The 15,382-nt window shown below is 42.3% G+C and overlaps 2 protein-coding genes across 4 annotated transcripts in view; one reads left to right on the top strand and one right to left on the bottom strand.

Moving 5' to 3' along the window:
• The window catches only part of SYN3 (synapsin III), a 187,534-nt gene that overhangs the window by 55,940 nt on the left and 116,212 nt on the right, over positions 1 to 15,382 (top strand). For all 3 annotated transcript variants that reach the window (XM_023936253.2, XM_023936261.2, XM_086887284.1), the window contains one exon: positions 2,242 to 2,331. In XM_023936253.2, coding sequence (XP_023792021.1) covers positions 2,242 to 2,331 — 90 coding nt within the window. The remainder of the gene's footprint in view (positions 1 to 2,241; positions 2,332 to 15,382) is intronic.
• Positions 5,191 to 15,382, bottom strand: part of TIMP3 (TIMP metallopeptidase inhibitor 3) — a 37,331-nt gene continuing 27,139 nt past the window's right edge. Inside the window, exons 3-5 of the mRNA XM_023936281.2 lie at positions 11,034 to 11,145; positions 10,211 to 10,332; positions 5,191 to 9,575 (exon numbers count right to left, since the gene is read on the bottom strand). Coding sequence (XP_023792049.2) covers positions 9,378 to 9,575; positions 10,211 to 10,332; positions 11,034 to 11,145 — 432 coding nt within the window. The 3' untranslated portion in view covers positions 5,191 to 9,377. The remainder of the gene's footprint in view (positions 9,576 to 10,210; positions 10,333 to 11,033; positions 11,146 to 15,382) is intronic.

The raw sequence follows: 15,382 nt of genomic DNA, 5'->3' as shown, positions 1-15,382 counted from the left end.
CAACATCACAGTGTCCATGGTTCACCAGGCCTGCGTGCACACACAGCAAGGGGCATGGGCTGTTCTCAGGCAGTGTTTTTCCTTCTTTCCCTGTTTCTGGCTCATTGTGTTTAACTTTTAAGCCCTATTTGCTCACCTTGCTAGTCAAAACAGGGCTTTATTTTTCTTTTCTAGAATGTGCAGGGCTAGTGCAAGTAGTTAAGAGAAGCAAGCTGTCCTCCTTCCACAACATCAATACCCTCCTTGCCAACAATAATTATTCTACATTGGGATTTTTTCCTCTTATCTGCTGATGCATGTGAGGGTGGTGGTGTTAGTGATGGGATATGCCACCTCTTGATATTTCCTGGATATTCTTTAAATGCTGTGATTTGAACTATGAGATTAGGAAAAGGATTCTTTGCATCTGTCTGCAAATCTACTGACAGCTGCCCCTTCAGCATTTGGCCTGGGTCTGGCACACACCTTGCAGCCTAAAAATTTTTTTGCACAGTAACTGCATGCCAAGATTTAACTCTCAAAGGGGTAATTCTTTTCTACCAGAAAAAGAAGTTTCAACTTCTCATGCAGAAATTCTTTTGTTTGAACTAGCCCAGTGATCAGGAGAGGAGCCTTAACAGGGCTACTCACCAGAAAACATCCCCAGTAGCTCTCTCTCCCTGAAATGTAACCTTGGTGTGATTTAGTGCATTTACTGGCTCCAGCTATTGCCCAGAAGTGCTCAGAACATGCAAAATTAAGCAGCTGATGCTATTAGGAAGAAAGAGAACTTGCTTTTCTTTCCCTTCTCCCCTAGATGTCTGTTTCCTTACCTTAATCTGTGTGTAACTTCCCTCAGGTGACACAAGGATCTCCTTCAAGATTAATACATCCCTACCTTTGATGGGCAACTTGAGAAACTCATGCAAAGGACTTAAAAGCTGTCCTTACTTGGTCCGACGTGGAGACATTTGTTAATTAACTTGATTTTACCAAATTCTGGGAGCCTTGGAAATTGAATTCAATTTATAAACTACTTTGTGAATAGGACTTAATGAGGAATTCAGCCCTATCTACCAGCTCAGCAGGAACCAATCCCCAAACATTTTGTTGTCTTATGTGGCTGCCAGTCCAACCGCTTCTGAGGTTGTGGGATAAGCGTCACCTCTTACTCTCTTTGATATATCAACCCTACTTCAGAAACATTTTCTGTCATGGTTATTAGGTTTCTCTCCTATAGTTTTGATTTTTTCTCCAGGTGATGAATGATGGATTGAACAGGGAGGCTGCAGACAACATGCAGAACAGTCTGCTTGCTTCACAGATGGCTGAAGCAGAGCAGGAATTTGCTGTGCCGTGTTAAACTTCTGTTGGGGTTTGGGAACCTGAACAGAAATTAAAACTCAGTCCTACCATGGGCAGCTTTGTGTCTGATTGGGGACAACCCTGAGAGATAAAAAGGTTTATAATGTTGATGATAGTGGTGATGATGGTGAAGTTCATGCTGATGAGTGGGGACAAAGACAAATGTTCCTCCTTGTGTGTAAAATACCAGAGTGGTCGCTGTCCCCATCGATGTTATGTACTGCTGTCTAGATACCGCCCTCACAGACTGGTGCCTCCCTCAGACCTCATGGTAAATGGGACAGGGACAGGCAGATGAGCCCCTCTCTCTCCTGTCATCCATGCAGGGCTGTTAGGGGGCCCTTGGTTCACAATGAACATCAGTTATGATTAACAGTGGACTCCTACTCCTTTGGTCTGACACTCAAACCCTCTAGTAATCGCTGTCCCTGGAAATTCTCCTGCCTTCCAGCACAAAGTGGCTTGCTTGGATTTGGCCATGGAGAAGAGATCCAAGGGACATCTTTGGTTTATTTGGTCTCTGATGGGAGTGGTGGCACTGATGTCCTAACTCTACCCTCTACTAAAAGGGCTTCTCTCCCCAGATGCACTTGGAATGCAAATCTTCTTCAGAGTAGATCTGTAAGAAAATGCAAACTGATTCCCTTCTGTCTCTTGAATCCCTTCTCTGCTCCCTTAGTCCAAGGTTTGTGTACATAGGCTGGCTTGGCCATGGATAAATACAGCAGCTTCTTATTTTCTTGCTGCTCTCAGGTCAAGAAAGCAAGGTGGGAAAGACATAACATTTCTTTCACCTCCTTCACCACTATCAGTACATTTTGCAAGCATTTGCCTGTTGCACAATAAGTCACTGACATCCACTGTGTCTGTTTTTTGTTCCCCCTCCCTCACCCCAAGTTCTCTCAGCTCATTAAAATCTTCAATTCGCTGGGCCCTGAGAAGTTCCCCCTGGTGGAGCAAACGTTCTTCCCAAGCCATAAGCAGATGGTGAGTAACTTTGCTTTCTTCTGATGCCAGTATGGACGGGATGGAAACAACAGATGCCAGTTGGGCACAGGGAATGGTGGTGGGAATGCTGGGAAGAGCCTAAATTTTACTTACAGAAGTAAGCTAAAAAGTGCTATGCAAAAGACACTCCTTGGGAACCTCTTTACTTTCTTGCCCAGCCCTACCCTAGGTCATGTACAGACCCTGAAAAAATGTACAAAGAGGCTCAAAGGCTCAAAACTAAAGCAGAACTCCATTGTAAAACACAGTCAACAAAAAGCTCATCTCTTAGAGCAAAGAATCACTCCATTCAGATAAAGTGGATTTTCCCTACTCCTGGAATTGTTTAAAATATGCTGACAATCTGGGACATGGGTCCTAAGAGATGTTTGTTTCACAATGTTAGTTTGCTTGGTCTCTCACGTGCTCACCATCCATGAAACATTTATCAGCCTGAAGGTACTCAGGGTAACTTGGAGTTCTTAAAAGAGTTTGTTTCAGCTTCTCATGTTTTCTTTGCACAGTGCTCTGGGGTCTGGTCTTTCTGTCAACAGCTAAACACTCTGTGCCCTGTGTGCCTGCTGGGCACTGTACCAAACTCTTAGGGCACCTTCCAAAGAAATCTGCGTAGGTGCCTTTAGTCCTGGAGAGCACAGCAAAGAGAGGGGCTTTGTTTAAAGCTGGTCATGACTCTTGTTTTCCCTGTGTTAAAAGAAAGACTAGTCCTTTGTGAGTTTTTGCTCCCAACTTACATCCATGAATTAATGGCTCTTCCTACATGGCTGAGGCTTTGATGAAACCCTGTATGAACCATGACCCGCTGTGTGACCACTGTCTGGCTGAGCTCATTTCCCAGGCCTGACTGTGAACCCAAGCAGCATTGCCAGCCCGAGCATGAGGGCTGTTGAGATGTCAAACTAAGGCTCAGAAATACGCAAACCCGTCTTTTCTCACACCCTTGTTGCAGCACTGTGGGCCAGCCATAACACAAAACAGGGTGCAGGTACATAATCATCTAGTTTCTTGGGAAAAATCCCACTGCTGCATGCTAGGTTCTCAAATATTTTGAAATGCCAGGCCTTCACCTCACTGTTCCAATACTCTGCTCTCTACCTGTGCTGTGTAGACTACAACACTTCCATGTTTCACAGGCACATCGTGGAGGTAAGTACAGTCATGAAGTTGTAGTATCATTTAGGACATAAAGAAATGGATAGTCCTTAATGTGACCGGTTTTTGCACATTAATGAGATTAATTACTTGCATACCTGTTGCATTTAATTTCTAATGTTCTATGAAGAAGGCTTTGTGACGTGAGTAATGCTTCAGGACAGTTGTGACTTGGACCACCATTTCAGGAATGGTGCTTTTGGAAGACTTGATAAAGGTTATCATTGCAAATAAGTTAGCACTTCTAGTACGATTTTCTTGTCTGGCTATCTGATTCATGGTCCTCAGATGTAGATGTATTTGGTACCAGCAAGGTAGTTTGCACTGATCTTAATTTCACTTATTTGCCATCTTTATAACTAATCACCTACTTAGAAATGCTATTACTTACTTCCAAAAGGGTACAGGAAGCCTTTTGAACTGTAGGTAATCTCAAATGAACACAAACACTACTGCTGACATGCAAGTCTGAGTAATCTGGTTTAAATCAGTCACTTTCCAACAAATTACAAAAGCAACAAACCACTTGGGCAAGTTCAGGTCAGCCCTTCCCAGGTGAGGGGGAGTGGTCTGCCTCTGAATGAACGATTCTACACAACTTATAAATATCTTTTCTAGGAACATCTTCACAGCATCCTGGGCTGGGAGAGTCTGAGAGGTCAAGTGCTTACACCAAGCAAGCTGTATTGTAGTCATCACCAAACACCTCTGGAAGCTGTTTGCCCACTGTGCATCAGCTTCTCCATTTGTCAGACAGGAATATACTGATCCCCTTTTACCACTCCTTCTCTTCCCTCTCCTGGAGGCATTTCCAAGCTGAAACAGTGAGCACTCATAAAACTCACTGTGGTCCTTTGATGGGTGGCCCCCTGGAAGTGCTTATAATGAGTGTTATGGTTTTACCTCTCTTCAAAGTGACACATTTTAAGCACTTAAGCTCTCACATAGGACACTCTCACCCTTCTATATCCAAAATTTTCCAGAGCCTACTTTTTAAACCTTTGGATCTAACCAAGAACAGATTCGAAGATCTCTCTCATTCTTTCACCTCTGTAGAGACTTGTAGAAAAGTAGTAAAATCTCTGTAGAGATTTTCCGAGACTAAAAGTGAGATACAGGAAGTTTCTAACAGTAGGTCCATTTTTGTGAGCATTTTAACAAATCTGAAAATGCTTTTTCTGAATCTTCTTTCTCATGAGAACAGGGCACTTTTAATCAGCCTTAAACAGTAAGCCTAAGGAGAGGGCACAAGATTCTGACATTTCACAGCAGAAGAGATGAATCTTCAGACCTGCCCATAATGATTTGTTTTCTGGAAATAAGAGCAATCTGGAAGTGTTCTTCCAAGGACCTACTGGTGCTACAGCCAGCCCTAATGACTGCCTTGCTCTGTACTGACCTCCTATGGCCAATTAACAACTGGGAGCCATTAACATCAAAACAGATTTTTCGCCTCTCCTGGGCTTACGACCACAGTAACAATTCCTAGAGAGCACAACCTCTTAAAAAGTGGGGGAGATTCCTGAAGGGATCTTTGCCAAAGTGCAAGAATTTCCAGAGGTGGGATATCTGCTTTGGGACCAATAAAAGTGTATCAGGAAGGGGAAGGAAATTAATAAATCCAGTTGCAAATCCATTTGTGTACATTTGAAGTCGACAGAAACTAATGCAAGTGAAGCAGAGACAGAATGTCTGTGATAGAAATAAAACCACTTTACTGTTTAGAATAAAAGGACACTATAAAAAGTGAACATTATGCAACATTACCTTAAAAGACAATATACATTCACTGAATATAAAATTTATAAATAACATGGAGGAAAACTGTAAACAGTGCTAGAAAATTTAGCAACAAATACATTCCTTCTGGACAAGATTTTTCACATGGGTTTGGTTCTCTCCCCAAGTTTCCATGACTATCAGGAACAGCAGAGTGGCTCTATGAAGGAAGGACAGTGAGACAGAAGCCAGTACAAGCAAAACAGCAACGAATGTTTAGTGGATTTTTATGGTTTTTTCTCAAGACTGGTAGCCTCAAAAGTCACTTACTCCAAAAAAATCAAAAACTTTTTGCAGTTCCCTAAATTCTGTTCTCTCCTTCTAAAATGTGCTATAAAGCACATTATAAAGTAAGCAGTATTTTCAGAGACATCTGCAAGGATGGAAGCTTGTTCTCGTGGAGGCCTTTCTTTCCAGCAGTCTTTTTTTACTGCAAAAAACACAACAGTATATTTCCCATCACTGTGAGGTAGCATTTCACTCTGATACGTATGAATGGGATACAATGACAGATTTAGGTTTCAGAATAGTCCTACTAAAGGGCCACATAACTTTTTAAAACATGAGAAATTTAGATTTAAAAATGGCCTTTTTTTTTCCCCATACAGGAGAGGTAGAAGCCTCCCACTTTAAAGAGGACTTCATTTAAGGAACTCTATGCACAAATCTCCTACTCTCTACCCCCTCCATTTTGGAAAAGGCAAATAGAATCTAATCTTTCCCAAACCTTCAATATCTATTTGTGTCATTTTAAAGGGGAAAACACTCTCCAGCAAGTAAGGAAAATATGTATAAATAAGAAACTGAACAGCTTCAGTCTAGAAATTAGCTATGTACTTTAAAAAGTATTTTTAATAATGTTGGTGTGTCTAAAGCATGGTGGCAGGGAGTGTGTGTGTGTGTGTGTAATCCTGGACATGTCCATTGGCAAGTAGAAGTGACTTAGCAAGGCAGAAGAAAGGAGAACTGACAGAAAGGAAGAAGTCTTTGAGTCTGATTTAGAGCCTGTTCAATCCATGTAATGGCTTCCACTTCAGGAGTGCCTTCAGGCAGGTCCTTAATGCAAGCACAAGCACAAGAAATGCATGTCCCTGATAGCATGCACAGAAACAAAATAAAGAAGCTTCCCAAAAGAAATGTATTTTCACTGGATTCTTCCCCCTCCTTTTGGCTCCACATTTTGAAAAGCCTTTACAACTGTTTCTTTACACAGCAAGGGCAAAGATTTGCCATCAAACCTCTGCCCCTGCCAGTCTAGCTGTCTGCATCTCAGAAATATTTTACCATCCGCAAAACAAAGTGGGAATATGCTTTACTTTCTGGTAATGCATCTGCTGTTTTTTTGTTTACAAAGCACATAGCTACATCATATCCTACGTAGGGACACAAGTCCTCATAGTATTAGAACGCAAATATTTTCACAATAATTTGAGTGCAATACTGTGATGTCTCAGCTAGCTAAATGAATCAGTGACAGGTAAAATACGCAGAGCTGCAGTTTAATGAAAATTCAAATCAACACTTTACTACATCGAGGGGCATTTTTGCTTAGCCTTCCAAAGCTGTGAGATGTGGCTGCAGCTCAAAGAGATGCTGGCTTTGCCAAGTCACCTTGAGCTTGAGGAGGCCACATCCTGCAACACCAACTCCGAGCAATGCAAACACTGAGGGTGGCTCCATTCTGCCCTCAGTGACCCTCACACATTTTGTCAGCCATGCACAACCCAAACAGAGATTGTTCCACTGGGCCCAAAGCCCAAACCCATGTTTTGCCAAAAGGAACAACTTTCTGAACCACCACCTGATCCTGTGATGGGTGTCATGTACTCTCCCTCTCATCTCCAACCCATAATTTAGGAGTAGTCACAGGGAAGAGGACTTCTGAGAAGTGTTCCAAGTCTAAATCACAGGAAAATCCAATAGACTTTCAATATGTTTTGTGCTGCATTGCCACTCAGAGCTGCTGGGGAAAAAAAATACATGCAGCAGATCTGGGCACCTCTTACAGCAACTCTGTGAAAATGCCCTTTAAAGTTCATGCTAAAAATGAAGCTTTATGCTGCAACAAGTCACCCAGCAAATGGGGCATTTCAGAGGGTGTACATCTGGCAGAGCTCTGGTAGCACACAAGGAACATAAAAACACATCAGGGCCCATCTCAGACACCCTTTCTTTTCCATTTGGCAAAGAGGTTCTAAACAACTCTCCAGTAAGAGGTCACTGACAGTAAAATGCTGTATTGCCCCAAGCTGGAATTACTGCAACAACTTTTACATGCTGGTGGCAGCTCTGCTTTCTAAGTGGAATGAACGGAAGATATATGGAAACTTAAGATAAATAATCATAATAATACAAAAATGAAGTTAAGCACAATCTTCTCCCTGCCCAAGCCCTCCCCATCCAAAACTTAGTCACCCATTTTGTCAGCACCCCTTCTTCACCATCATTAAAACTTAAAATACTTTTATTTGATAAGAAAAATTATATTATAGTTTTCTTAATAATAAAAAAAACCAAAATAGAATGAAAAAAAAAAAACTTCTCCAGTCAACAGCAAAGCACAAGACAGTAAGGCTTCTCCTCCCACATGACTGCAGGACATGGTATGAGCACATGCACAGGGCTATGCTTAACAGTGCCTAGAGGGAAACACAGCACTTGACACAGAAGGAATCCTCTGGGTAGTTGAAAATTTTACGATCCCAGACAACAGTTATTAGGAGACCACTTTTCCTTGCCTAGCCCACACACACACTTCCTTTCACCGTATAAACAAATGCAGCTATTGTGGCTGCAGGGGAAGAACGGTGGTGCAAGGAGATACAGAGGAAATAATGACTGTAGCCACTACTGCAGATACACTGGAGCTTCGGTATCTTAAAAACAACTCACCGACTCGGAATGTCAATATTTCTGTCTTTAAAACACAATCAAATCATTCTTTTGTTTATAACACCAAAAAAATTCCATGTCCTGTCAAAAATAGCTTATGTCATTATGTGTATATACATCTTAGTTCAGCAAAACACTATTTTCGCAATACTTTTTTTTTTTTAATAATAAGAGTTGTAGCAAGTCTCCCCTTTCCCTCTTGCACATGATTGATTTACAGTTGTTATTTTTGCATCTGTTTGGTTTAAGGTGTTCATGAGCTGATTTTGCTGTTGAAGCTAAGCTGCAAAAATTTCAGGGGCCAATGCTGCTCAAAACAGGATGGAACAACACTTCATATGCTCTGCTGTAGTTGCATTTACCTCCCTGAAAATAGGGGATGGAGCTTTTGTTTTTTTAAACAACAACAACAAGAATACAAAATACTCTTTTGTTCTGGGGAAAGACAGAACTTCAAATGTGCCGTTGCATGCACACTGTGACTGAATTAGCCAGGAGTCAGTCAACAATGCTTTTACCAGATGATGTGGTCAGACACACCAGGTAAAGTCTCCCACTGCTGGAGTCAATCACATTCAATCAGAGAAGTCAATCTCTTCTATAGAGAAGGATTTATTTTGGATGTCATTTTGTCCAGAGTTTAGGCTGTGTTTCTTTTTCTTTTGCTTCATTTGCCTGATTAATCTGATTCATGAAATCTGTTTCCCTTAAAATAGATTTTTCTATGTATTTTCAGCACTTAGTGCATGACGGGGGGGTGATGGGAAGCCAGCACATAGAAGAATACAGTGCCTAATTGGCATAGTTTTTAGATTTTTGTTTTCCTAAAAAAATAGAGATTATATTGCTACAGCTAATGATACATGTAAGAGAGCAAGAGCTCTGTCTTTTTTTTTTTTCTTTTTCCTTTTTTTTCCCTCCCATTTTTCCCCCTGGTGTGCAAAAGTAAGCTCCCAAATGTTGTCTGATCAAAATGAGTGGTATCAAAAAATGGAAAAGGTGATTACAAATGCAGTAAGGTAGCACAGACTTTTTTCTTTCCTTTCCTTTTTTTCTCTTTTCTTTTTTAAGTGTTCGAAGTGCTAGAATTTGCATGAAAATAGGCACTAATTTCATTATCATCATCACGATCTGGTAAGAGTTAGTGTCCAAAGGAAGATCAGCCACAAGTAAGGGAGAGGGGAGATAAGGAAAGGGAGAGCTGCTCAGGGATCTGTGGCATTGATTATCGTTTTGTCTGGAGGTGCCCATCCTCTGTACCAGCTGCAGTAGCCTTCTGCCCTCTGGATGCAGGCGTAGTGCTTTGCTTGATATCCCGAGTGGCCGAAGTTGGAGAGCATGTCTGTCCAAATGCACTCATTCTTGGAGGTGGCAAAGCAGGGCAAATAGTAGCAGGGCCTAATCTGCAATTGGAAAGAGAAATCAGGTAAGACTACATGTAAAAACAACATTATATAAAATGTCTTTTTAACAGAGACAAGTGATTCAAACTTCTGCTGCCTCAAACCTTGCTTACTAATCCAAAATTCAGCCTCAGTTCTGTAAGCACGTAAGCATGTGCTTAGCTTCACACACACAGCTAAATTCCATAGTCAAAAGGGCTTTTCAGGTGCAGAAAAGTTGAGCTTATGTCTATGTTTTCGCAGGCCTGACGCCATGTGCGAAAGTCTTAGTTCCAGTGCCAGGCTGTGGGGTTTTAAGTACTCAAAATGTTTACACAGGAAAAAAGCTGGACATATCTTGCCAAGCCTTTGGTACCTGATTTCATTCACCTGCAAATGATTCTGCATAGATTCTGAAAGTCTTCCGCAGCCCCAATTAACTCCAACAGGGTATTAAAGGCATAGACTCCGCATTTTTATTTGATTGTCTCTTCTCTGGTCTTGACACTAAAAATGAACCTTACTTCTTCTCTGTAGAAATTGTTGTCCCCATTTCTCTTCCTGGCTGTTCTCCAGCATCATAGAGTACTACCAGCCAGGAGAAACAGAGTTCCTGGGTTTGAAATGTCTGAATGCCACCTTAGAGACACACATACCTTGCAGCCACAGCCCAGGTGATAACGGTGGTTCAGTCCTTTGCGCTGGGACAGAGTCAGCCGGTCCCATTTCTCATACCAGTTGCACAGGCCAGTGTAAACCTTCCCCTCGTACACCCGGCCTTGAAAACAGACACATGGTCACAAGTTAGCACTTCTCCAGTCAAGCACTTCTCTCATTTCCTGACATTGCTAATGCTCTCAATATGTTTGGCTTCAGCCACTGCTCAGCAAATGCTTTCTTTTTATTAACTGGTTCAGGAATCTCTGGCCAGCAAGATAACAGCACTTCTGAAAGTCAGGAGTGTTGTGCCAGCTGAGAGCACCACCAGCAACATGCAGGTTAGTGATGATGCTCTCCAGCTCCTCTTAACAACAGAGCAAATGAACTGGCACCTTCCCTGGAAACAAGACTTGGCAACTGCCACATGTCCATCCCTCTGCATCCCCCCATCTCAGCAGCCTGCACTTCTCCAGCTCATTCCGAAAAACAGCCTTCTATTTCTGACAGAGCCCAGTACCACCCAGTTCCCTGTGACACATGCTAGCTCAGGTACAAATTGAGAGCCATGAACTGTCATACAACATACTTGTCACAGCATGCCTGGGTATAGGATACGCTTTAGGAAAGAGAGGGACATCTAGAGAGTGAAGTGACTCTCTGAGTCATTCAGAGTAGAGTGCTTAACACCAGAATACTGTTAGCCATCTTAACACTTAGGAAATTGTGTACAGAGCTGTCTACACCACTGCCTGTGTCCTCAGCAGGTGTATGTACAAAACAGAAGAGGTTCTGCTTATGGAGAAGTACAAAATCCTTTACCTGTGATCAGATATTGGTACTTGTTGACCTCCAGCTTGACTCCACAAAGACTCTCAGAGGCTTCTGTGTAGATGTACTGAACATGTGGCATTATCTGGAAGCCCCTGTACATCTAGAGAAAGAATAAAAATGCTTTAAGTCATCTTAAGAGGACAAATTTCACTTTAGTTTCTTTACTATCTACATTTCTAGTTTGTGGTGGTAAGCAACAAATTTTCTGGTTTTTACAAGAGTGAAGGAATAATGACGCTAGCTGGACTGATGGAAGTCTCCCTACCAGATCTGCTGGTAAAGCAGAAAAAAACCACCTGCTAATAAGCCATTGCAATTCAGCACAGGGACCAGTTTTTCCCATTCATATTAGTTCCAGTGGCACTGACTGAACAAAGCACCAATGCTGCAGGCTCTGCCAACATCCTGAATTTTTTTTTTCCTCTTATAAAGGTCATAATTAGGGAGAAATAAAATTAGTTCAAGCCTGGAATCTTTCTCCTCTGTGTGATTGAAACAATTTCCTCCAAACTAAGTGGTTTTTCTTTTAAACAATTACCTAATTTTCCAGTGTTGCTGTAGGAGTTTCAAACCTTCGGCGCTCAATCTAAGTCATCAAGCCAGACACCTCCTTCTCAAACGCATAGCACACAGCTCCTGCTGACCTCAGCAAGGACTTAATGTTTCTCTAACTCAATGAATGCAGACATTGAATTCTACACCATCTTCTAAAATTAGTCCCGTACTGATGGGCGCCATAAAGAAAATATCATGTATACATAATTCCTCTGCACTCCTCCTCCTTCTTCATAATCTTTCTTCCAGCTCAGTTTAATTGAAACATGAGCCCACAGATACACAGTTGGATCCAGTCAGAAATTAGCACATGTCCCCATCTGACCTGGCCTTACTGCTGCAATTTAGAGAAACTCATGCCCACCTGTTAACAGCATAATGAAGTCTTTGCATAGCAATGAAACAACCACTACATGTGTACATTGGACCCATTTAACATATCCTATTTTTGAAGCACAGAGGATCATTTTCCTGAGAATTTCATCTTAAAAATTTGTCTTTTCAAAGCATTCAGTCACTCTTTTTTCCCTGCCAACTCCACAAATGGCCAATATTTAGAAATTAAAGAAGAAACAATACAAATCAGAGAGAATCAGTTTCCTGGCATTTCCCAGCCTATCCTTTTCTCTCCCATCTTTACTGATAGACAGCACATTCACATTCAATTTAGTAGTAAATATTATTTAGGCAAAAGAGGACCAAAAAATCCCAACCAGCTCAGAGTTACAGCTCCTTGCTGCTGTGTCACCTAAGCTGTAGTAATCTTCTCCAGGCTCCATTCTATTCCTTAAAGTCCCCTATTGCCCCAGAGTATTTCACCTTTCCCCCACCTCCTTTAAAAACAGAAAATCTTTTTTCTTTCTGAAAGAATATCTGTTAATTTAACAGACTTTATGCTAGGCACAAATACTTACTGTAAAATCATAAAAAATCACTACTAATTATGCTATGCTGAGAGGCCAAATTATCTTTGGAGCACCTACAGAATGTCAGCCAGGTGAGGTTTTTTTTTCTCCATAGATAGATGCCCCTCATCAGTATGATCTCATAACAGTGTCAGAACTCAGTAACAGCACTGCTGGGTACAGTAAAAGACATGCTAAAGAGTTTGCATTTTCCAGCCTTTCTCCTATACCCAGCTAATATACAAGGAAAGTATTTTTTTAATTAATCCTGCTTTATCAACAAAATCTCATAGATCATGCTTGAAATATGACATTGTATCCGTAAGTGGCCAAAGTCTTTCAAGAGAGATGGAAGAAGTGAACTTTACCTAGTCTCTGCTTTATCCCTGCAATTTTCTTGGTACCAGAAGACCTACTCAGATGTTCCAATCCAGTCAGCATAGCTAGAGATCTAGACTCTGGCATAAGCATCCTGTCTGTCCTTGGATGAGTTATTTAGCCCTCAGCACACTTTTGTTTCTTGCTTCCCAAGGGTGCTGTGAGGAAAGGCACATAGAATAAAGGTCACGTGTCCGGAGCCCTTTCTAGTGGGTGTCACACCAAAAAGCTCAGATAACAGTATCTAAGCAGATAAAACTAGCTAAGATAACAGCTGGGGCTGCCTAGTCCCTCCAGGCAATGCATTATCAACACTGCAGAAAGCTGCACACTGTGCATGGCAGTGCAAGGGATCTGTCACTCACAGAGCTGAGCTCCCAGTCATGTTGGGCTAATTAGTTATAAGGTCTGCATGTGGACAGGCACACTTGGAGCCCTTTCTTCCTCTTGCCCACAGGGTTATGAGCTACACTAACCATTCCCCTGGGAAGCTGCCCAGGTCCCTCCTACAGGACTGTTGCAGTCATCACTTTTCGCATCTTCTGAGCCATCAAGCCCACCATGACTGCCTAGGAAATAGCCAGTGATGCTGAACTGGGGCTTGTTTTTCAGCTCCTGGACCTAATTTCCTGTTCACATTACCATTAGGGTATTAGCCACTGTCAGGGCTGCTAAAGAAAGCATGCTCAGCCTCCTACCTCCACTCAGTCACCAGTGACCCACATCAATGGCAGCCACTGCCACACTGCCTGAACCTGTGCTGGGGCAGACAGGGCCTCCCACATCCTCTGAGGGCTGAACAAAATTCACCAGGAGGACCCTCAGTTCTCAGGGAAGGAAAAGAAAGTTTGGCAAGGGGGAATCTTCTACAGATGTCTGCCGTTAAAACAAATAAAGCAACACCTTGAGCATTACTTCTGGATATACGAAGTGTCTTGGAAGAGCTGTTAGACCAGTCAGAAGAAACCTACCATAAAGCTAGCCTCTCTCCTAACTGCTACTCTCAGAGTTCTCCTGTTCCCACAAATGTGTGCTTTTTGGAAGCGTAATAACAGGGAATAAAGTATTAGCAAGCATGACATGGTGATGTCTGCTAGTGCTGCTCTATTTCCATCTGTGTCAGCATTCCCCTTAGCAGCCCCCATACTGCCTCAGAAATGCACAGTCAAATCCTGTGGTGATTCCCGGTGCTTTAACAACTTCACCCTGTAAAACTGTTCATGATATTCATCCCTTTATCCCTCCCATGTGAGGTTGCACTAGATACCAAGAGCCGGGAGTCACTCCTTGCCTAACCCTCAGCTACCTAAAAGATAGGCAATTCACAGGAATTAGGCATCCTCTCTAGTCAAATGCCAAGAACAGACACCTCCAGAACAACTCAGCCCATCCTAAAATAGCTGCCTACAACTTGTGGGCTGAATTACACTTTGGTCGTTCCTCTCTCTACTCATTGACAATCAAGAGAGCAGGAAAGGATCAACACCTCATTTCAGTCTGTCTAAAATTAAACTAAATTAATCCTACCCCACTTATTTCCTCTTGGGACTATCATATTTCCCCCCAGAGACTCATTTTGCAGATAAGCAACAAACCAAGGAAAGTCTCCTTGCTTCTGGCAGCCTGTGCAGGGTACTGCCATGATCAATCAGGATTGTTTGTGTTCATGGAGGAGAAATATCTTGTCTCCTTGTTTCCTTTGCAGTTTCCTGAAATAGGCTTGGGCCATTCTCAGAATGCACTGCAAGATCACAGAACATGTAGGGGTTAGATCAGTCTTCTGCAGATTTATGACATGTGATCTCAAAGTATTCTTACATTATTTGAGAAAGCAGTGGGGAGAGGCAGAGGTTGCTTGGAGAAGTACAAGGTCTCTTCAGAAAACAAAACTGAACTCTAGAAAGCCTGGCACTGTTCTGTCCCTGTGGGCTGATCTTGTGCTCCTGTCCAGGCCCCAAGCTGGTGAAATGCAGCAATGAGTTCAGGAATGTTAGTGAGATGAAGAATCTAACCCGGCAAACTCCAAGGAGCCCATGATAGAGCTATAGAGATGGTTTGTTGCCCTTTAAGGCTTTCAGTGCTTTCCACACACAATTCAGCACATACTGACTAAATGGCTTGTTTATTTTTCACCAGCAGGTGCAGAAGGGTTTATGCAGACTGACATGTTAGTTTTATCTTCAGAGCTGTTCCCATGCAGCTGTGCAGAGCCATAGGCCTCCTTAGTTCTCTTTTCAGCAGGAGGACAGTCAGCTTTCTTAGGAGCAAACAAGGGAGAAATTTGCTGTGTCACTCTGAACTCCCCCTCTGTATGTATCTAAATCCCTCTTTATACTGAAGTCTCTAAGATCAGCAAAAAGACAGCAGGGTTTCCAAAGAAGACACTTGGTTTGTTTGTCTATGAAGAACTATGTCCTCTGGACATTCCAGTCCTACTGAGCACTTAAGCTTCAGGTTCCTTCCTGCCAAAGGTCACAGTTAAATGTCCAGTGCAACATC

This window comes from Cyanistes caeruleus, chromosome 4 (assembly GCF_971803275.1).
Source record: "Cyanistes caeruleus chromosome 4, bCyaCae1.hap1.1, whole genome shotgun sequence".
Lineage (NCBI taxonomy): Eukaryota > Metazoa > Chordata > Aves > Passeriformes > Paridae > Cyanistes > Cyanistes caeruleus.
Note: the sequence above shows the minus strand (reverse complement) of the source record. Positions and strands in the feature narration are given on the sequence as shown.